The following is a 22,668-nucleotide window of genomic DNA, read 5'->3' as shown; positions in this document are numbered from 1 at the left end:
GGAAAGTTAAAGAGTTTCCAAATACCTTAAAGGTAAATGAGGCAAAATTAGACCATTCTTGCAGATATTTTGATGATATGGTGAGTTTTAGTAAGCTCAGGGTTAAGAGAATGGCTTTGAGTAAGAAAAATCAGTCAAGAGAGAGAATGAAGAAAGAATTGAATGATAGAGGTATTTCTCAAACAGAATCTTAGAAAGTATGGAATTCAAGCATATATATATATATGAATAGTTTTATTATGAGCAATATATAAGAAGACAAAAAGAAGGAAGGAGATAAGGGGGGAAATCTCACCTGGCTCTGAGGCAGTGAGTGCCTATGTTGGGAACCTCCCTTCTAAGGGAAGAAGTATCAGACTCAGCCATCTTTAATGCACTTGCTTCCTATAATGTAAAGACCAAGCTCCTGCCCACCATCCAAGACAGGGTTAGTAAATAAAAGGAGTAGAGCCATACACTTTTAGCCTAATAGTTTTTAAACCTGAATTCAAATCAGAGTCATCGAGTGATCTTTAAGAAGTAAAATTACAAGTATCTGGCTTTTAATCCTTTTTTTTTTAATTCTCAGGTGATTGTAATTTTCACTCAGGTTAGGGATTCACTATTGAAATGGATTCAATATCAAAATTCTATGACCATCAGATCTTAGCAATCTGGAAGTGAAACAGTAATACTAACAAAGCAGGTATGATGGAGTGAAGCAGATTCTAAGATTCTAGAGAGCATTGTTGAAGGTGGTTTCGAGCTATTTTAGGAATGCAAAAGAGGGAGCAAGTGAGGAACTCAGTGATCACACAAGAGGGTTGTGTTAAGGATTCCATTTATATTGTAGAAAGGATAGGTAAAAACGATAGATACTAAGTTTGAGAAACGAATGTTGGAAATATAAGACTGTATGGACATGCTTATTCTCCTATGAAGAGAAGTGGAGTTATAGCTCTCTGGTATTATTCAAGACAATGCTGTCCAATAAGAATTTATATATTATGTGATTTTAAATTTTATTATTTTTTAATTATTTCAGTAAGCTTTTATTTCACCCAATATTATAATTTTGACATATTTTTTTGGAACTGAGTCTTCAAAGTCATTGTATATTATACACTGATTGCACAACTCAATTCAAACACATTTCATGAACTTAGAAGCTACATTTGACCAGTGGCTACTATATTGAGCACTACAGGGTTTGGAATTTTAGGAGCAGAATTTTGGGTTATCGTTCTTCAGGAACATTTATTTATAGGATTAAACCCCCTAGAGATTTAGAGAAGCGGGAAATGTGGAAATTGTTGAAGTCCTAATATGTTGCCTTGAAAGTCAGCAAGTAGTATAAAAGGAGAAAGAAGAGAAATTGGGATGAGCATATAAAGATTTAGAATTAAGGTAGTAACATAGAAGGAAATAGGTACTCTGTATTACTTTGGTAAAATTATATGTCCTCCTCTTAAGTCCACATTTGTTAAGAAAATTTAAAAAAAACACCCCAGAATATATCAGTCACTGTGTCTTAAAACAAAAAGTATTATTTTATAGGAAACATGCATACATATACTTTAGCACCATCATTTGAAATAGATAATATCTAATATATTGAGTTAACTTTTATCTTTATATTACATATTTTTTTAACTGGAAATGATGTTCCATCTTACAGGACAGTAAAGTGAAGCCTAGAAAGATAATGTAGCTTTTCAGAGATCCTTTTCTCAGAAGTACAAAATACTTTTGCCTAAAAGCTGCTACTTTCATCAAGGAGCCAAGTATTCTTTGCACCTAAATATATTTGGGATAACATTGGTCAAAGAGTTTTAAGTATTGATGTGTTTTTAACGTGTGTTCATGTTATGTAATATTTTTCTAATGTCTTTAGAGATGATTTCAATATAATGGGGGTTTTTTGTTGTTGTTGTTAATGGTCTAAAAAAATTTTCCCCCAGATATTTTTAGATGAATTGCATGAACACGGACAACTACATTCTATGTCTTCTTGGATGGAATTGTATCCAACAATTAGTTCTGACATTAGATTCACTAACATGCTTGGTCAGCCTGGTGAGATTCTTTTCTTTCCTAACTTGGTTTTGATAGTAGTTAAAATGGGCCAGAGGGGAAGGTGGGTTGTGTTGGGAAATGAGGGAGGGGGCATTTTATTTTGTTTTATAAAAAAAAATAATAATAATTGCAGCTCTTTGGTTAGAGCTAGCTTTTGACTTCTTTAGTTTTTTCATTAGGATCAACTGCACTTGACCTTTTCAAGTTTTATGTTGAGGATCTTAAAGCACGTTATCATGATGAGAAGAAGATAATAAAAGATATTCTAAAGGTAAATAGTATACTTATATAGACTGGTATATCTTCAAAATTATTCTCTGTTCCTTTTATACACTTTATTAACAAGATTTCTGTTTTTTAGGATAAAGGATTTGTAGTTGAAGTAAATACTACTTTTGAAGATTTTGTGGCAATAATCAGTTCAACTAAAAGATCAACCACATTAGATGCCGGAAATATTAAATTGGCTTTTAATAGTGTAAGTTAATGGTCTTTTATAAATAAGTTTAATAGTACAGTTTTTAATGTATTTAGGGGAAAAGTACTTCAATTGTAGGCTCCTTGAATAGAATATAAGTAGGGTTTTATAAAGTAGTTAGCCTTTCAGGATAAGGTAAAATAATTTGTTTAGGTGATGAGCTGATGTTAATTTTTCTTTGCTCAAATTACCTGTGTTATAAATTGCACCTTGCCTTATAAATGATGGGAGAATACTTAAGTTAAGAATAATGGGTTATTTCAATTAACAAAAATTATTGTACCATGGTAACTGATTAAATAATTTTCTAAAAGTTACTAGAAAAGGCTGAAGCCCGTGAACGTGAAAGAGAAAAAGAGGAGGCTCGAAAGATGAAACGAAAAGAATCTGCATTTAAGAGTATGTTGAAACAAGCTGCTCCCCCAATAGAATTGGATGCTGTCTGGGAAGATGTATGTATATTTGTAAATTTTTCCTAATGAACTGTTTCCTTTACAATTGAAGATAAGAATACTTTTTAGTTCCTTTAATTTTGTAGACCACAAAAGTAAGCTGAAGTTATTTGTATAATATATTGAGGCTAGGTTAGAAGGATGAAGTCAGCTGTGACTGCAGTTAGGAATATTTGTTTAAAATGGTATAGATTTTAGAGTAAAGGAAAAAATTTAATAGACTTGGAGGGGACTGGGCTGTCACAATTTTCACTTCTATTGTTTCCTTTAGTCATACTGGTATCATTTTCTTGGTATCAATATATTTATTATATATGCAAATTTTTCAGATCCGGGAGAGATTTGTAAAAGAGCCGGCATTTGAGGACATAACTCTAGAGTCTGAAAGAAAACGAATATTTAAAGATTTTATGCATGTGCTTGAGGTAATTTTAATATTTTCATAACTGGCTGAAATACAAACTATATATAAAATTATAAATAAAAGTTAAGGAATTCAGAATGACAAGTATGTTTCTTAAATTAAACCATTGTTATGCAAATGTAGCTTTTAAGTGAAACAAATAGCTTGCATGGGAATGTAAAGATTTGTTTGTGGAGATATTTGTTTCATATTTTTACAGTGTTTCACAAACTTAGCAGCCATATCAGTTGACTAGTAAACCCAAAGAAAACTTAAAAACTATTTTCTATCTGTTTTATAAGATCCAAACATATATTTCAAATATTATACTATATTATTAGATGTCTTAAAAACTCAGGGAGAGGTTTTAAATATAGTGATAAAAGTTTTGTTCGAATGGGTATTGATAAAATTACTGTTAGCTGAATAAGGGTATTTCAGATAGGTACTTGTATGTAGTAAAAATGCTAAATTGACCAATTATTATTATTAAATAATAATTTGATGCCTATATGGGCCATTGCTGTTCTAATTGTTAGACAAATACTAAATATATTAATTTACTCACCTATAACTTCATAGTGTGAGGATTAAAATGAGGCAAGGGGAAATAAAGTAATTTTCAGGGATTCCAACACAGGCTGTTTGACTTCAGAGTCAATACTTTTAACAGACATGCTATGCTGCCAGTTACAGAGACAGACTGATACTTTACAGCAAGCTAAAAGCTGACACATATTCATTATAGTGTTGTATAGTCCTCGGACATAGCAAGTCACTTACGTTGACTGGTTCATTGTATTTAATGTTCTTGATGTCTATCAATGTTGACAAGACTTTGCTCTGTTAACATACCCACATATACTCTGTTGTTTCCCAGCTGCCTCTAGATCTTTTCTACTCAAAGTGTTTCAGACTAGCATTATCTCTATTAACCTGGGAGCTTTTGTGAAATGCAGAACCTCAGACCCCATCAGTAGAAATCCTGCATTAGAATCAACATTTAAGCAAGATTTTCAAATGTATATTTAATTGTCTTAACAGAAAGGAGTGTAACTGTTCTGAAAATTATACCTTTCTGGAGTGTACACTTATCCCTACTAACCCATACACTATGATTCCTACAAAAACTATATTTTTTAACACTATTGTGTTTAGATATCTACATGATGGTTAATTATAATTCGAATTATATAACGAATAGCTTTAAAAATTCTTTATGATGTACTGTCCAAAGTAAATGTAAACTTTTGAATATTTCTCTTTTACCCCTGTAGCATGAATGTCAACATCATCATTCAAAGAACAAAAAACATTCTAAAAAATCTAAAAAACACCACAGGAAACGTTCCCGCTCTCGATCGGTAAGGAAGTTTATTAGATGGCATCATAAGTGTATTGAAACATTTGTTTAGTATCATTATGAATAAAATTATTTGTATTGTGTAGGGGTCAGATTCAGATGACGACGACAGCCATACAAAGAAAAAAAGACAGCGATCAGAGTCTCGTTCTGCTTCAGAACATTCTTCTAGTGCAGAGTCTGGTAGGCATATCTTTTAACTTGATTAAAATCATTGACACTTGGATGTGGTCAAATCCTGACACCTTTTCCTTTACATGTTGCTTAGAGAGAAGTTATAAGAAGTCTAAAAAACATAAGAAGAAAAGCAAGAAGAGGAGACATAAATCTGTAAGCAAGCTTTTCATTTTTACATTAGGCTTTTACCCTTAATTTCCTCAGTGGCAGTAAAGCCTTTTTCTGTCTAGTCCTGTGCAGACCAACACAGTTTAGGTGGGCCCCTAAGTTCAAGAGTTTTACACTTGATCTTCATCTTCCATTAAGATCTTTTGGTGAGCTTTGAGGAAAAATAAAATATACACACCAATGTTAAGATTCCCAGTCTGATTTTTTAAAGTAATCTTAGAGAAAGACATGTCTTTGTGGTCTGTGTACATATTACAGCTGTTGTTGAGAACCATTTAATCTTAGGTAAACCTAGGAGGCTTTTTAAAAATACTAGGGCCTGGGTGTTACCAGAGACCTGTTGAATGAGATTGTTTTCATGCTGCTCACTTGAATTTGTGCATATCTAATGAAGGACTGCTTGTTTAGGCAAGCTATCAACCTAATATGTGATTGAGCTAATCACAGCATCTTACATAACTAAATAAGTAATGTTGTATTGGGTTTGTGTAAAATGTAAAATCTGCACACATTTTCATAATATATACTCCAATCAGGTATGCCTTCATCCTTATCCTTAATCCTTTGTCTTAACAACTTAAATTTTACCACTCTGGGCACACATACTCTGTTACACGTGGATTTTTATACAGGACTCTCCAGAGTCAGATGCTGAGCGAGAGAAGGATAAGAAAGAAAAAGACCGGGAAAGTGAAAAGGACAGAACTAGACAAAGATCAGAATCAAAACACAAATCACCTAAGAAAAAGACTGGAAAGGATTCTTCTGTAAGTACTTAGAATTATTTCATACCTGTATTTTCAAAATGCAGAAATGGAGACAATGGTTAAACTATGAGAGCGTTTAAAGAAAACAATTAAAGTTCAGTTAACTTTCACACAGAATAGTTTTCTAGTGTATGTGGTCATAAGTTTTACATTCCTTAAAAAAAAAATAATTAAAGGCTATGTAATGCTCTGTTAACTCACTGAGAAAGGAAGATAAATCCCGGCCAGAGTGACTCGGTTGGTTGAGTGTTGTCCTGTGCACCCAAAGGTTGCTGGTTTGAATCCTGATCTGGGCACAATCTGGGTTCTGGATTCGATCCCCAGGGCACATTTAGAAGACAACTGATCTGTTTTTCTTAGCATATTCTTGGGTGAGGATTTAAAATAATAATAAAAGAGAACTTAAGTAAAAAAATAAAGGAGGATATGGTCTTCTGTCTTTGCATTCTAAGAAGTGCCACTGGACATTTTATACCTGATTTTTTAAGGAATATAAAGAGACTCAAATTAAGTGTTCTTCCTCCAAATATTCAGTTATCATCGTTTGTAAATCTGGTTTCAAAAGGTAGCATTCCAGTAACCTTTGGAAATCAGAAAGAGGTGTGAGGGCAAATGGATAGGAAGGGACTATAAGCCAAAATTGATATTTTAATATCAAATGAATCCTTATTTTCCCATATATGTGTGTGCGCACATATATATGAATGACAGCACAATAACACAAACTTTCTCATCCTTTCCATTCCTCCCACAAATTCTAGGGGCTTAGCAAGGGTAATGCTTTGGATTTACCAGTGGAGAGTTTCAGCTTTGTAGACAAGCCTGGCTCTCCCTCTGGATATTCTGATTAATTTGCTATATAGGGTGGAGGGTTTTTTTTGCTTTGCCTTTTAAAAAGCTGCACTGGTGAATCTGATGCACATCCTTGGTGAAAAATGAATGTTTCCTCTAGACCTATTAGCTTTTAACAATTTATTCTTCCTTAACCTTCAGTAGGTTTAACGAAATCGCTGAAGGGAAAGAAGACAGGTGAACTATCCACTTTTCAAAGATTATTTTTGGAATATTTTCTTCAGTTTAAGTCTTGTGCTGCTCATGAATGTTGGCGTGAAGCGTATTTTTTTGTAATATAAAACACTCTTAGGGCAACTTAGAATATGCAAAGTTAGCAAGGAATATAGTGCCTAGAAATGAACCCCTGACTTCCATTAAATGGAAACGGGATTATCTCATAATCAGTTATGTAAGAGGAAGGAAAAGAAATGTATGTACCATTGTTCCCGACTTGTATATTAATGTTGTATATTACTTGTATATTAAGTAAAAACAACATGTAAAAATCTTGTTCTAAGTTAAGGACCGCCCCTAATGTAACCAAGGCACATATATGCTTAGTTAGCAACCCATTGATAGGCTCTTGGGAAAGAGGTAGTAAGTCTTTAAACTATGTGATGTATCTGTTTCTGTGAAAGAGAATTCATTTTGAATTCCTTTTTCAAAAGTTCATTACTACTTAACCATATTTGAGTACTATCATGAAATGTAATTGTTTTCAATGTCTTTTCAGGGTAATTGGGATACTTCTGGCAGTGAACTGAGTGAAGGAGAATTGGAAAAGCGCAGAAGGACCCTTTTGGAGCAACTGGATGATGATCAATAAATTATACCAAATATATGTTTACAGTATGATTTAAAGTCTAATTCAGACCAGGGACTCTATTTTAAGTTCAGTTGAAATAACACTGGGTTTTAATTATATCACAGAAGCAACTGATAAAATTGCTTTTTTGTGCACTACCCAACTGGTTGAAACTAATCTGATCTTTTATGGTGAACCCACAAATAGGTGTTCTTAATGGAAACCTGGTAGACCCTTAACTACAGTGGTGCTAGTGAGCACTGCTATAATAAAGCCACCATTATTTTTTATGCAACATCTGAATACATTTAAAAAAGGCTATTGTGAGGGCATTATTTTGAGGTGATGTTTTAAAAATTAACATTAAATCAAATTGTAAATTAGTTTAAATATATTGCCTTAAGGACCTACTAAAGAATGTGCCACCAACTTTAAGTGATAGATGCAATATCCTTGTCTAAAACAAAAATCAATGTTGACTTAAACATTTTAACAGTTGTCTTTTTTTTTTTATCGGACCTTTCTCTTGCTTTTTTCATTGAGGAAGTCTTTTACCTTCCCTACTCACTGAGAAGTATTGACTTCATGATACACATTCTAAAGCATTTCTGATTTGAATATTTTTGTACATTTTTATCAATTATTAAACCTTCTCTTCTAGCGTGTACTAGTATTTATTTCTATGTAAACTGTTCAGCTCTAAAAAAAATTGTATGATAATTTAAAGATAAACTAAATCCCTGAAATTTTTGCTTCCTCTTGCCCACACAGCTAAGTCACTTTCTTTTTAAATTAGAATCAGTGCATTTGAGGCCCCCTATATTTGTTTTTGATCTACAAATTGCTATGGGATACTTTAGAGAGGCAGTGGTTTAAAGTTAGAATACTTTGCCTGGCTGGTTTGGCTCAGTGGATTGAGTGTTGGCCTGCGGACTGAAGGGTCCTGGGTTCGATTCCAGTCAAGGGCATATGCCCAGGTTGTGGGCTTGTTCCCCAGAGTGGGGCATGCAGGAGGCAGCTGATCAATGATTCTAATCATTGATGTTTCTGTCTCTCCCTTTCTGAAATCAATAAAAATATATTTTAAAAAAAGTTAGAATACCTGCTAACTTTCCAGGGTTGGTAATGTAATTTATACTATATTTCTTCACTGCAGGATTTTTATTTTTATTTTTTAATAGTAAATTTTAGCATACAGTCTTTGGTATTATCTTAGGACCGGTCGATCCTATTTCATGTTGGGATTTAAAAGAACAAAAGGTTCATTTTATTTTTTTTTCTTCATCATCCTAGTGAATTTGAAAAGTGGGACTAATCAGGATGACTCCCATCTCTGCTCCCTATTTTAGTTAAATCTGTTCACTGTTGAATGCTTCAAAAATAAGGGAAGAGGGTGTTGTTTCTAAACTTCTCCCTGCCAAGACATTTTTCTGCTGTGAAATATGACATGACTTTGTAGAAAATGAGGACCATTATTTTTAGAAAATGGGAAGTAACCAAGTTGCTTGCTTGAGTCTCCTTTTGCATATTAGAACCAAAACATAACTTATTAATCAGGGATTCACCTAGACTTAATTTTCAGAGGTCCCATTTTAATGATAGTTAATATTGCCAATCATGCCTAACTAACACTTGACATCATGTCTAACACTTGACAGGAAGTGGTAGGAACTTTAATATAAGCAGATGATATTGGCAGAAATACTAGTGATGTTTCACAAGAGAATTTAGAATCTGTAAAATGTTTTAATTCTATGAATGATTTTTAAGTACAACTTTAAAGTTTTGATTTTTCTATTTAAATAAAAAGCTATTGATGTGTTTTAGCATGTCCTCAAAATAAATTTCTGCACTTCTGTGTCACAACCTCAAATCCCTATAAGACAATACAAATTCACGTTTCCCAATAGTTCACCCATGAAAATTATTTAACCTAAAAAAAAAAAACTAGTGAACAAATTACATCTCTAAATACAACATCCTCGTTAAAAAGATGCTATTAAAGTAAAATCCTGGTCTTACTACCCTTTGATTATCCCATCAAAAGAGATTTAGTTGCTAGAAAGATATTGTCCTGTCTGAAAGCACAGATGATGGGAAGATTTTGTTAAAGCTAGAGTTCTGTGAATGTTTTTAACCAGTTAGATTAAAGATATAGGTTGTAAAAGCTGAAATGTCTTGCAATTAGACTTGATGTTGAAACAGTTTGAGTAGGGTTTGAACAAATGTGTTCAAGCAGGAAAGCATTTTTCTTTTCACATAAGGGGAATGTATATTTTTAATTCTCAGAGTAAGGCAAATGCTGAGGGTTCATTTTCCCTCAATATTAATGAATTATTGGATTAAATTCACTAATACATTTAATATAATAGTCAAAATAGGAACTTCAAATACTTGCTGTTTTTATTTTCTCCCAGTCTATAATCCCTATGTGGGAAAATTGAATTTATGTGAAAAGTTAATTGAATCAGTCAAGGATGAAGAATTCATTGTACTTTTCCCAAGCGTTTTTAAATTATTTTCAAATAAAAGTCCCACATTTTTTTTAAACATGATGATGTTTTTTTATTGCCCAAAAGTAGCTTCAGCATATAGGTTATTCATGTTTTTCAACAAAAATACTTTTTATCCCTCCCAGTAAACCTGAAAATGATCAAAATGCTATAACTTTGCTAATTGGACCTCATTATACTATAAAATGAAAAGGATTGGCCTAGATCCGTGGTCGGCAAACTGCGGCTTGCAAGCCACATGCGGCTCTTTGGCCCCTTGAGTGTGGCTCTTCCTAAGCCTTAGGAGTACCCTAATTAGTTAACAGTGTACCTACCTATATAGTTTAAGGTTAAAAAATTTGGTTCTCTAAAGAAATTTCAATCGTTGTACTGTTGATATTTGGCTTTGTTGATTAATGAGTTTGCCGACCATTGGCCTAGAGATCATGGGTGGGGAATCTTTTTCCTGCCAAGGACATTTGAATATTTATAACATCATTTGAGGGCCATACAAAATTATCAACTTAAAAATTAGCCTGCTATATTTGGCCAAACATTTAATTAGCTCACCCCTAATGCCTTGGCAGGGCCAGACCAAATGATTTCATAGGCCTTATGAGGCCTTCGGGCCAGACGTTCTTCCCTCTGGCCTAGATAGAGTAAGGCAGTCTTAATTCATAGTGAAGAGACTAAAATCTCCTGAAACATTTGTGTACATTTTTTTCTGGAAAGAAGGTCCAGTTTTCATCCGGTTACCAAAGGGCTTTGTAAGAAGCATTAGCCTTAGATGCTTCTGGTATGGTCAATTGAGTGTTGACTAGGTAGCACTTTTAATTTTTGCATCAAAAAAGAGGGAGCGAGCCCCTTTTATGTGAAGATTTTTTTTTTAACCTAGATGTATTTAGGAGAATGGTTTCTAATCAAATAGTACCCAGAGAAGGGTAATGAATGCTGTTTTTAAAGTTTGTAGGATATTTAAGTATATTGTGTGATTTATAAAAGTAAATAACTAAAACATTTCTAAAAGCAAAATGAGGCAAAAGCACATTAATTCCTAATATCTTAAATTTGAGACTTTTCCCTTAGGGATGTATCTCTCTCAGTATGACGTAGATTTTAATTCTTTTACATTCTCTATGTAAAACTGCATTGATTTCACATAAAGGAAACAAAGTAACATCATGAATGATTTTCATGGAACTGTTGGAATAGGCTTGTAACAATAGGCTTATCTCATTCTATGGTTTTGAATACCAATCTAGTAATTCGTACTTCCCTTATTAATGCTTACCTTGCTCTTAAGTTTTCAATTGTTTTGACTTCAGGGGTGGTCTAGTCCCTATGTAAGTTTCATTCACTGCTGTATTCTGTTGATTAGCACAGGGCCTGGCACATAGTAGGCATCTATTGAATGAATGTAACATATTAGTTGACAGATGTACTCAGCCAGCATACATGTTACCTACCATCTGTATTAAAGGGCTTGAAAAAGCATCTTTGCAATAAACCACACTAGCCCATGACTAAAGCCACATACACAACTGAAGTGCACTGAACATGAGTTTTAGTGACTGTACCTTAACCATTACTTCAGAAAAGTTCAAAAGCTTGTCAGAACATAGAGCTTCCATGTGATTTTTGAGTAAAGAAATCTTCCCCTGTAATGATTTGAAACTTGCCTTTGTAATTATAAGTTAATGTTATATAATACAAGTTCAAAAGTATAATTTATTTGAAGAATTAACATTTAGCTAGATCACTTGGTCTTTAAAACCCTAAGAGATACAATAGCAAACTTCCTATTTAAATTGCAAGCTGAGAACTAATATTTTCAGGCTATTTTTGACAAAGGAGTGAATAATGGTGACATGACAGGTTTTCAGTGTTATTGGAGCTGACTTAATTGTGAGGTGGGAAGTGAGAAGATTTTGCTCCCGTTACTCTCATTCCCCCAGCCCTCCATTTTATTTCACTTATCTACATGACCTAAATTCCTTAACTGCAATCTTTTTAAACTTACTATATAAAAACTGCTTTTGTGACTCAGCAGGATCTAGTTCAAAGACATCTCACTGTTAGTAATTGATAACTGACTTAATTTAATGGCATTTGCGCTAGGTGTAAGGTTGATGTTTGCATTTCAGGGCAGCTAGCTAAACTCCCCCGACCCATTTTCGATCATAGACTGTGAAACAGAATGACTGCCTAATCAGATCAGATACAGACTAAGCCACTTCTTTTTATTTTTTTAAAATTAAGCCATTTCTTGATGCCCTTTTATGCTGTTCCTTGGGGTATCTAAATGTGCTATTTATAAACATCTTTTCCTTTGGTTATGCCTGCAAACTTTTTCGTAGGTATTGGTCTTTTGCTTACCTCTACAACTAAACCGAAGACTTGTTCTGAAAGGTGAGTAATAGGGGAACAAGGTTTCTATGTTCTGTGTTTGTAATTATCAGGTTTTCTGTTTCTATATTGTTCTGATGTAAAGAATTTCAGTTATATAAAATTAGACCTTTTGTAAATAAATATAATTTATTAGAAAACAATGACATCTTTTACTAAATAAGTTGTTTTTGTGTCAACTTTTACCTTTAAGCACCCCTCATGCAGCAGTTCTGTGCTGTGAGATGCTAGATGCCCACATTCTGTTTTCTCAGTGTAATACCTGCTTTTCTCTGTAAAAAGATAAAAAAAAGTATATTAATATTTCATAATGCATTTGTTTTTGCTTCAAATTTTTTCTTGGAAACAGATGGGATATTAGGTTTAAAAGAAATGGGAAGCTAATATATTAATCCTTTTTTTATGAACTGGGATGATAGTAGATTCATCTTTGCAGGCATTTCTGATATAATTTAGGAAATAAGTATAAGGCTAAGAAGAGTTATCAAATATTAAAATCAATACATGTGTGAATTATAAATCCAATATTATAAAAGCATAATTTTCAGTACCCAAGTAGGTAGTCCTGTAAAATTCTGTGCTAACCCAGCAGATCCCATGGTACATGTCACCCCCCTTTGCAGAGCACTGCTGAGTCAGCAGGGTCACTGAACACTCACTGCAGTGAATTTAATGGATTAGGACTTAGAGTTTAGCGATTTGAGAGTGGGAACTAGGGGATTTAGTTCTGGGTCATTGGTAAACACCTTAAAAAATGGATGCTACTGGTGCATCGGTGCCCTTAAACCTAGCCCTATCTGGCCTCATTTGACTTCCTGCTAGTTTGGGTTTGAAGACCTGAATTTGTGCAATACTGACTTTATTTCTTTTACTATGAAGCACTTTGCCCTGCAACAAAACAAACTGCAGAGCCTAACTGCAGACTTGAACTCCCCCCGCCCCCCTTCCCTTTTTAAAGTGAGGTTTCAGCCATTTGGTACAAGAGAAAGGGCACTGAGTTGGAAACAGAGACTTAACAACAATTTCTTAAATGATTAATTTACAGCCCTCTAAAGTATTTTCAAGCCACTTACACAGTTTCCTGAAATACTACATTTCCTTGCTTAAGAAGAATATGCCAAAACAATCAATTAAATTTTACAATGATAACTGGAAAGAATAAATATGATTTGGGAACTGTATCCCTCACTACCCAAATCTAAGTGGTTACTTTGTCCCGTACAGCAAGTGCTCAAGAGTGTACAGGAAGGGATTTTACGGATTTTACTAAATTTACCGAATACATTTAGATTCTGAGTTTAAGCACCAAGACATACCTTTTTCTAGAAGATAACTGGCAAAACCCCTAAAGTATACCATTGAAAGACGACAACATGTTACAGGATAGTGGTGTAAATAGTTTATTTGCTCATATGCCATGAAAAGACCAGAAAAGTAACATGAACTGCTTTTATAAAACATTCCTAATATTGCTAAGAAGCAGGCCTATTAATAGACAAACAGAAAAGAACATTCCAACATTATTGTCTACTTGGAGATTAATAAATAGTAGTGATTTTAATGTGCTCATCAGCATTGAGCTTTGGGAAACAGCTGCTTGTGGTAAAGGACCAATTTGTATTGTGTGTCTCATGGTATTGTCAAAATTAATGTTGAGTCAACAGAAAAACAAAATCTTGGCATGTTCTTTTAAAAGTACACATTTATGAAAATTTGCTGGCAAGTGGCTGTTTAAAAGCAATCCTTCTGTAAATAGGTATGCTAAAGTGAAATGTGATAACTGATCTCTAAACTGTCCTTGTAGTTAAATATATATATTAAAAAAACTATAAGTTAAAATAACATTCAGATTGTATAGCATAGGCCGATGCATTTTTAAACAATATTTACAATATTACCCAGAGGCTTAGGTGGGAATTAAGTGTAAAAACCATAAAAAACTGCACCAATTTTATAGCAAAATATCTGTACATTTAAAAAGAGATCATATATAACTACACATTATCCAAGGAAAATTGGACCTTCACCAAGGAGTTCACATAAGCACAACATAAAATAAGAAATTCAGTGGTTAAATACTATACAATAAACTTTACAATTAATATACTGATGTGATGTACCAAGAAGGTAAGCCAGAAGCAGAATGTATATTATGAAAAGTACAAATTAGCTTCAGTCCAGTTTTTGACTTTGGAATGGATCGAGTGCCCTGCCAGAGGAAGGAAAAGTAACAGTGGCTTAGTTGGCCATTTAGTCCCATTATATATCATTTAAGCTTTATCCCAACATGAATATTCAATTCCTCATAAAGTAATCTGGGAAATACAAAGTTTTTCGCTTTGATATATGATGCCAAATATATCTTCAACTTACAAAAGGAAGGGGGGGGGGCGCTCGGAGCCAACCGATTGTCAGAGAGTAAGGCTGGGTGACTAACACTTCTCTGCCAGCAGAAGTAATCTTGAGCACTGTTGATAGAACTAGTGAACTTATTCCTGGCTAGCAAGGCACTGATTTCTCTTCTCAGTTTTGACCCATAATGATCCTCAGAAATCCTAATACTGATTACTGAGATGTTAATTTTAGTGCTAATTAATAAATATATTGCATTATCTTTTCAAAGCTGCCCCTAGATGAAGAACACAGTACTGTGCAAGATTTGTATGCCATCATATCCTTGCATTCATACGGGGACTCTCCCAGGGAGGGCACGGTACACTAGCACAGGGTAGCAGACTGTGAAAGGAGACCGCTGAGTATCCTGAGCTACTGGAATTGCAATCTATCTGAACTTTGCTAGGGCTTGGTTTTGGACACAAGTTTATCATGAGACTTTTCCCTCCTCCTTCCATGTTGCAAGCCCTTAAAAATACAAAGTTGGTGGGTATGACTGAAACACAAAATTCCTTAAAAGACATCTCAACAAAGGAGCCCCCACAGAGGCATCCATCTTATTTACAACTTCATAGGAAACCAGGGTGGGCCATCCTGGGACATTCACAATGGCAGGTAATACATGTAATAGGAAATTTACAATTTGATTAAAAAATTGAGTAACATACTGGTGTAAAAAGATACCTAATCAAATCCAATCCTATTGCTTTGATTAATCTGAGCAGGTACTTCCACTTTTAGGCACTTGTTAACAAAGGTTGAAAGGAGGGCCCATCATTTTAAAATTCCTATGTTTGCTAAATCTGAGCCCTTAGAATACTTCATCTATGTTCAAGGCTGCAGTTAAATGGCGGCACATAAAGTTCATGTGGACAGCTTCTTTCATGCACAAACTATTCATTCAGTCAGGTCTCAGGTTCACACGGTTATTTCGGCACCATTAACAGAACGCAAGTTCTGATCATCAAAGCGCCGCCTGACACTTCTCCTCACCGCATCGGCTCGTCTGTATGGTTGGTTTCTAAGATCTGTAAAAAGGAGAGCATCAGTGAGAGAATTGCAACCTTTAATATTGTGCCTCTAAGCAAGACAAGGCCAGCTGGCAGCCAATCAAAGCAGCTTGTGTAGAAGAGTCAGCTAATGAGCCCTGCAAACCCACAGAATATCTGAGCCAAACACATGAACTTTGCCCTCTGTATTTACAGTCAAAACATGATGTAATACTGGTGGGATTCTGGTACTTTTAGGGAATAGAGGAAGAGATTGCTTTTGTCACTGGCCGGAGGGTCTAGCTGAAGTCTTACTTTGAAACATTTCCTCAACTGGAAATCGCTATGGCTTAGGTGTTTCTTTCTTTCTGGAAACCTAAATATAAACAACAATGAATTTAAACTGCAAAACTAATAAAACCGATTGTCCTGTCCTATCTTATCCCAATTTTAATCAAGGAAGAACTATAATTAGTTCGCAGACAAAGATTCCACTTTTTAAATTATTATTAGCTGGGGTCAGTTTTTTATTTTGTGAATTAGAAACAATGCTCAATTTAACTACTAAATAAAAGTAATCATTCAATCAAAATAATATTCTATTCCTGAACATTCTTTCCTGCCACCAATATTTTTGGTTTTTCATTACAGCGGAGAAGTTATATGGACCCTCCTGCATTCTCCAATTTGTATTGCAAATGCATAGCAGAATGGAATGCCTATTATTTTAAAAATGCCTCGTTGCATGTTAGTTCAAGCAGGCATTGCTCTGGAGGGATAACGTGGGATGAACAAGAGGAATTTTATTTGAGTAATAAGTATGAAGCATGCTTTCCTTTTGATGGAGTCAGGATATAGGGAAAAATAAAGCAGGCTTCATACTTCTTCCCCTTGTTTTGCTTATACATTTTCCTTTTATTAATTTAGTACTTTTTATTTCTGTTAGGAAACATTCTACCTTTAGAAGGAGAAACACAAAAACAATAGGATGTTTGACCTTGACTTACATTTTTAAGTACAGTTGCCTGATATTTAAACCTGTAATTGACATAAAAGTCAAGGTTTCTGACTTTGGTTGGAAAACTGGAGGATCTGGCAATACTGGGCCCAAACTCTCAGTAGGCAAACACAAGCTGGAGTCGAGTGCAAGACGGTGCCCTCCTTCCGCACAGTGCTCACCAGCTCTGGGCTTGTTGGGCTTTGTGACCCTGCCCTACTCCTAAGTGCAAGCAAAACACAGGTTTGCATACCCTGACCCTCCGGAAACTGCTTCCTGGCACAGAGCGGTAGGAAGGCTAGAATCCCACTTCTGGCTAAGGGCATGCAGGGACCGGCCTCTCTGATTCCTGAGCCCTCCGAGCAATTAATTTTAAAGATCCTAATCCTTCTCCAAAGGCTACAGATCGTGTTCTCTGGCCAGGACTGGCTCTCGATTTCTTCAGATAAAAATGTGGCTAACTGAATAACTCAAAGGCTAAGAAGGGGTAAGGGACAGCCTACCACCCAAAGCAATCAATAATCAGCAAAACCCTTGCCCAAGCCATCATGTGAGAATACGGAAGCAGGCCAGAAAGAGTCCAACAGAGAGGTTTGGCCTCACATCACTGATAGTGAGATACAAAGACCTCCCTGGTAGACTCTCACCAGTATTACCCTGGGCCATAGATTGAAACTACTGATCTGCATACAGAGAGAGGAGGAAGCTAAGTAAAAAGTGATGCTTGCCAGCTCTGTGTATCCTCCACCACCGGTGTGCTAGAAGAAATCCTTACCCTCGAGTGAACATTTGGAAATTTAGTGATATTATTCTTCTTTAAAGCTAAACAGAAAAAAAAACAAAAACACAAAATGATGGTTAAATAAAAATGGGATGAAAATGAAAAGCAATTCAACTTAGTGCTTCACATTCCCGGGCATGTCAGCCAACAGAGGGTGAGGGTGGGAGGCCATCACTACAAGAGGTTGTTAGATAAAACGGGAGATGAGCGTTCTTCCCATCCGGGTCGCTGACCACCCAGATCCAAGCTGCTTTGAAGTCTGGCTCCAGAATGACAGTCCAAGAGCAACACTGACCGTCAACAATAGCCAAGGAGGTAACAGTTTCTAGCCTTGTTAATAAGCACTGGTGGGTAAGTACACTCAGAGCAGGAACCACACACCACATCCTTTCACATCTTCAGAGACAGAGGAACATACATAAGGTGATTACAGAGGAGTTCATGCCACAAAGTAAACACGCAGCAGTTCCATGTCAATCTCGGCATGGAGTCCAACCACAGCAATGGCCGATGAGACTGTGTGCAGCCCTAGTCTCTTCTCTAGTCAACCGGGCACTGCAGAGAAATTTGTTCTTATCCAGGCAACGGGATCTACGCCCAGGCCGTGACTTCTTGGGAATATTTTTTCTTTCTCTTTTTTTAATTCGGTGGCATTTTCTGATGATAGGTAATTGCTATTTCTGGTGCCACCATCCTGACCAAAGAAGCAGGCCCAGATATAATCTCATCACAGAAGAAATGCCCTGGTTTGACATGGAACATAGTGAAGTCGCATGAACAAGATGAGACAGTGAGGGGCTCCTGAGCCTTGGTTTTCACCTCCTGCCTCACAGCCTTACTGCAACACGGAACTGCTGATTACTGAACTCAGAGGGAGGAGGGGTGGGTATAAAGCTATGGATTGCCTTATGTCAGCTTATACAGGCTTCTAGGTCAAAGGCCTCTCTGGGTTAAGCTCGTACTATGTTCCCCGTGACACTGGATGATGACTATCATGCATAAAACCCTTAGGGCCCAGTTTACAGCTGTGCATAGTTCACAGTTCCTTCTGAAAACCATTTTGCAAGTTAGAGCACTTTGCATTCTGAGTGCCTATATACCAAGCATGTCAAATTCGCAGGCTGCATGCCTCGTTTATTTGGCCTGTGGTTAGCCTTTGAGCTTGACATGCTTGCTGTATACAATCAAAGCATGGGAAACGAGTACAAAATAAAGGCTGGTTTGATATCTGTAAACCTGTTAGAACACAGTGCGCGCTCAATAAATGTTAGGTATAGTAGCTATTATTATTAATGACTATTAGTTTTTGTTCAAATATATTAGTCTAAAAATCTTGTAAGCAACGTAGTGGGACCCAATCCTGATTCTCAAAGAAGTGCTCTATTTACTACTTTTCTGAAAATTTCTGCAAGCAATTCCATTCATTCAACTCACGCACACCCAGACTGTCACAGCAATATGGATTCAGATGTATTGAGAGTGCCAGTGAGAAAGCAGTTACGGCTGAAATGCAAAACCGTGCAGCATGAAGACGACATATGACACAACACATGAAGATGGCAGTTCCATGCTGGTCCGGACAGACAGACATACAAGGGTGATAGGAGGTAAAAAAAAATCTGTAGCAACCTTTTTCAGAGCATCAGGTGAGAAAGAGTAATAGTTTAGTAATGGTATTCCTCAGTGAGAACAGGTTCGCAGAAAAACCGAGAGCCACGCTTGGCGGTGCGAGCAGTAAAGGGCACAGTCTTCAGCACTGCATTGAAAACGACAGCCAAACAGGACAAACAGAAGAGAGTAAGAAGCCAAGATCTATGGCATTAGTACACAGTTAGTGCTTTGTTAATCATACCGGGGGGGGTGGGCAGGAAAGGGGGACAGCAGCAACATACCCAAGTGAGCTCATCAAATCTAAGCTACTCACTCTGGGGTGGGTCATGGGTTACAAAATGGAAATTCTCCCCAGGACAGTCAGGAATGCTCCACAGGCAGATAAGCACTGTCCCCTCCCACGACAGATCAACGATTAGGTCAGGCGGATAAAAACTATACGTTTTGCTCAGTTTACAAGCCAGGAGTCACTGAGATGGAGAACAGACTAATGAAAAGGAACCCCAGTTCTCAATGTGCGAGTCTGGATGCGTCTCTGTAACAAGTTAATCCGGCAGCACTGAGGCCAGAGGCGTTTACCCGAGGCGGTCCGTTCCTGGTCCTGCTCAGAGCAGAGCTTCTCCCTCAGGAGAGACGCTAAACCACAGGGGCTTTATCTGGGAGCAGCCACAGCTCCCTGCAGGGGGAGCCGGAGGTACCGGCAGGCAGGTACGCACAGAACACGTCTGTACCGTGTACGGACACGGCACCTTCACCAGCCTCTCAGAACTGACTCTGTGTTTAACTCTGGGCAAGGGACTCCTCGTTGGCTTCCGTTTTAGCATTGTATTGCCTTGGGTCTGAGCAGGTGGAAACATTTGTGGTTTCCGCAGTTTGGGATCCTTATTTACAATGCTGACTAAGCTTTAACAAGAAATGAGACGTCAAAAGCGGAAGAATTAAAAACGTCTAAGGGTTTGTAAAAACTAGGACAGTTGGGGAAATGTGAATAATGACTAGATATTTTATATCAAGGAATAGTTGAGGAGGTGTCTGGTAATGGTGCTATGGGCATGTTTGCTTTATTAAAGAGTCCTTATCTTTCGAAGGTTCATACTGAAATATTTCCAGATGAAACTGTTTGTCCTGGAATTGCCTCACAATAATCCCAGAGGTTGGGGATGGGGAATAGGTAGAAGCAGGCATGTAATAAGACTGGCTGGCCCTGAGCTGAAAATTGTAAATGGGTGGTGGGTACACGAGAACTCATCATACATTCTCCATACTTTTTCATATTTAAAATATTTCTCACGATAAAAAGTTTAAGCATCTTGGAAGCTGATAAATAGGATCCATATGCAATAGACATGAAAGGGACGTCACTTCCAGCCATGGCCACAAGCCAGTGGCCCAAATTGCTGTCTGATCTGCTGAGAGGGAAGGCAGAAACTCTACAGAATTGGTTCCAGCAGAAAGCATTAGGCTACGACTTAATCAGCAAGAACCAAGCTGGGTCAGGCACCGTTCTTGGCTGACAAGGAGCCCTTCCCCAGCCCTGGGCTGGAAGCCCACTGGCCCTTCTGAATGGAAGCACCAGCCCCGGATTCGCGCTTGTCTTCAGTTCCCTGAAAGGAGTGGAGAAGCTGTTACAGAGCAAGTTGGAGACATCCGCAATGACTGTGGTTAGTGTTAGTACAGACCCCGAATGGGTCTTGCCATAGCCTTTATCCAGGGAAGGAAGGAAACGGAGTATGGGACAAATGGAAGACAATGGAAAACCATTAGGAGAAGGAGCCCTGGTGAAATCTAAAGGGTTCCAATGATATTGAGAAATCAGATTTCCCCCCAATGATATTGAGAAATCAGATTTCCCCCCAATGATACTGAGAAATGAGATTTTCCAGAGAGCTGGTGGGCTTCTCTGACAGGCGTACACGGGCTACTATAATATACTTCAAACGCTAGCAGAGTCTCTGCACAATTCTGGGTCTGATTAAAGTCACTGAAGAACTGGAAACCCTGGACAAGCAGAGGCGAAATCTGCAAGCGGCCGGCACGGCGAGGCCGGCGGGATCGCCACGGGCCACCACGAGGAAGTGTCCTTTACCTGTGATAATATCTTCAATGGCACCATCCTTCCCTTCGTACACATGTCTGTTATCTTTAACTTGCCGCCTTCTTAATTCCGCAATTAATTCTTGCTGCTGCCTCTTTGACTTGTGAGAAGGAGACTGAGAAGAAGCAAGGCAGAGAGATTAGTGGGACCAGCACCCATCGGAGGTTGGAGAAAATCCAAAATGTGTCTGAGCCTCCACCAAACACACAAGCAGCACCAGCCCACATTGTGCTCAACCCGAGGAACACAGAAAGCTTCTGGGAAGAAAACAAACTCACTGAGGAGCACAAAAGTCCAGCCGGCGGCAATGGGAAGGTTGGGTCCTATGGTGAGAACCACTGACTTCTTAAACTTGGCTGCAAAGGGTCAAGGTGAAGAACGCTTTGACCTGCGGCCTTTTATGATCTTTACACGATGCTTCCCTTCACGGAATACCCCCCACCCCATTCTTCCTGGCAAAGCCCTGCAGCCGGCAGGGCCAGCACCAGTGGCATCCCATGAGGCCTTCCCTGGATACAAGCAGCGCAATCATCCGACACGGCCTCTCTGTAGTGTATACGAGCTAAGCTCTGCGTCCCAGATCTCTGTAAACAGGAGTGCTACAGGAACATGCTCTTAGCCTCACTCAAGTTCTTGCTGCACAAAGTAATGAATGAGCAAATGTCCAGTTGCCGAGTTGCGGGGCCCTAGGAGGAAGCGGCAAGGGTCCTAGGCAAGCCGGCTTGCTGCCCGTCTCTCCTGCTCGCCCCCAGGAGCCTCCAGGGCAGGGCTGGGCACCCTCACCTTTGGGTCCTGCTGCTCCAGCAGAGCTTCCTGCTCCAGGAGCTTCTCCATGAGCGCCTGTTCCTGCTTCTTCCTCAGCTCGTTCTCCTCCTCCGCTTGCTGGGTCAAGTCAAAGAATCAAAGACACGTCAGTGGAAATGACAGCCGTCAAGAGTCTAAAAGGTCATTCTGAGAGAATCCTTGGTGAGCCAGGAATTAGGGCAAGCGGAAGAAGGGTCAGATTTACAATGGGTGCCTGTATGTAACACGGGCCTGCGGTTTCACTGTGTCTCTATGACACCTCTTCTAAATCGAGTAGCTCAATTTTACCCCATCCAGAGTCCTTTCCGGATCCCACTGTTGGGGGAGACCTCCAATCCTTTCCTTGCGTCTCCTCCAGGGGCCTCACCCAGTGACACTCCTAGGTTCTGCCCACAGCTCACTCCTTCCCAAGGGAGGCAGAGTCACTAGTCCCATCGATTTAGGACAAGAAATAAAACAGGCTCGTGTCAGCTCAGCCCTCCCGCATCCTCTCTTCTGAAGTCAGCCTCCCTAACGAGACTTCTAACAGCTGGGAGGTGGTTAAGTCATCTAACTGTCAGCTCACAGACACACACACTTCCTCCAATCCAGCTGGCA

The 22,668-nt window shown here is 37.7% G+C and overlaps 2 protein-coding genes across 12 annotated transcripts in view; one reads left to right on the top strand and one right to left on the bottom strand.

The window, feature by feature from the left end:
* PRPF40A (pre-mRNA processing factor 40 homolog A) overlaps nucleotides 1-7,629 on the top strand; it is a 57,487-nt gene extending 49,858 nt beyond the window's left edge. For 6 of the 11 annotated variants that reach the window (XM_015559810.1, XM_015559816.1, XM_015559814.1 and 3 more), the window contains 10 exons: nucleotides 1,941-2,055; nucleotides 2,223-2,326; nucleotides 2,417-2,533; nucleotides 2,848-2,985; nucleotides 3,315-3,410; nucleotides 4,666-4,752; nucleotides 4,838-4,934; nucleotides 5,020-5,081; nucleotides 5,729-5,863; nucleotides 7,431-7,629. In XM_015559810.1, coding sequence (XP_015415296.1) covers nucleotides 1,941-2,055; nucleotides 2,223-2,326; nucleotides 2,417-2,533; nucleotides 2,848-2,985; nucleotides 3,315-3,410; nucleotides 4,666-4,752; nucleotides 4,838-4,934; nucleotides 5,020-5,081; nucleotides 5,729-5,863; nucleotides 7,431-7,523 — 1,044 coding nt within the window. In that variant the 3' untranslated portion in view covers nucleotides 7,524-7,629. Of the gene's footprint in view, nucleotides 1-1,940; nucleotides 2,056-2,222; nucleotides 2,327-2,416; nucleotides 2,534-2,847; nucleotides 2,986-3,314; nucleotides 3,411-4,665; nucleotides 4,753-4,837; nucleotides 4,935-5,019; nucleotides 5,082-5,728; nucleotides 5,864-6,856; nucleotides 6,893-7,430 lie in introns of all 11 variants that reach the window. The other 5 variants (XM_006757388.2, XM_006757386.2, XM_015559811.1 and 2 more) reach the window with 4 other exon arrangements.
* A 6,155-nt stretch (nucleotides 7,630-13,784) lies between these two features.
* The window catches only part of FMNL2 (formin like 2), a 318,406-nt gene continuing 309,522 nt past the window's right edge, over nucleotides 13,785-22,668 (bottom strand). Inside the window, exons 24-26 of the mRNA XM_015559808.1 lie at nucleotides 22,051-22,149; nucleotides 21,259-21,382; nucleotides 13,785-15,822 (exon numbers count right to left, since the gene is read on the bottom strand). Coding sequence (XP_015415294.1) covers nucleotides 15,713-15,822; nucleotides 21,259-21,382; nucleotides 22,051-22,149 — 333 coding nt within the window. The 3' untranslated portion in view covers nucleotides 13,785-15,712. The remainder of the gene's footprint in view (nucleotides 15,823-21,258; nucleotides 21,383-22,050; nucleotides 22,150-22,668) is intronic.

Source organism: Myotis davidii, unplaced genomic scaffold (assembly GCF_000327345.1).
Source record: "Myotis davidii unplaced genomic scaffold, ASM32734v1 scaffold753, whole genome shotgun sequence".
NCBI lineage: Eukaryota > Metazoa > Chordata > Mammalia > Chiroptera > Vespertilionidae > Myotis > Myotis davidii.
The sequence above is the reverse complement of the archived record's forward strand: the minus strand, read 5'-3'. Positions and strand labels throughout refer to the sequence as shown.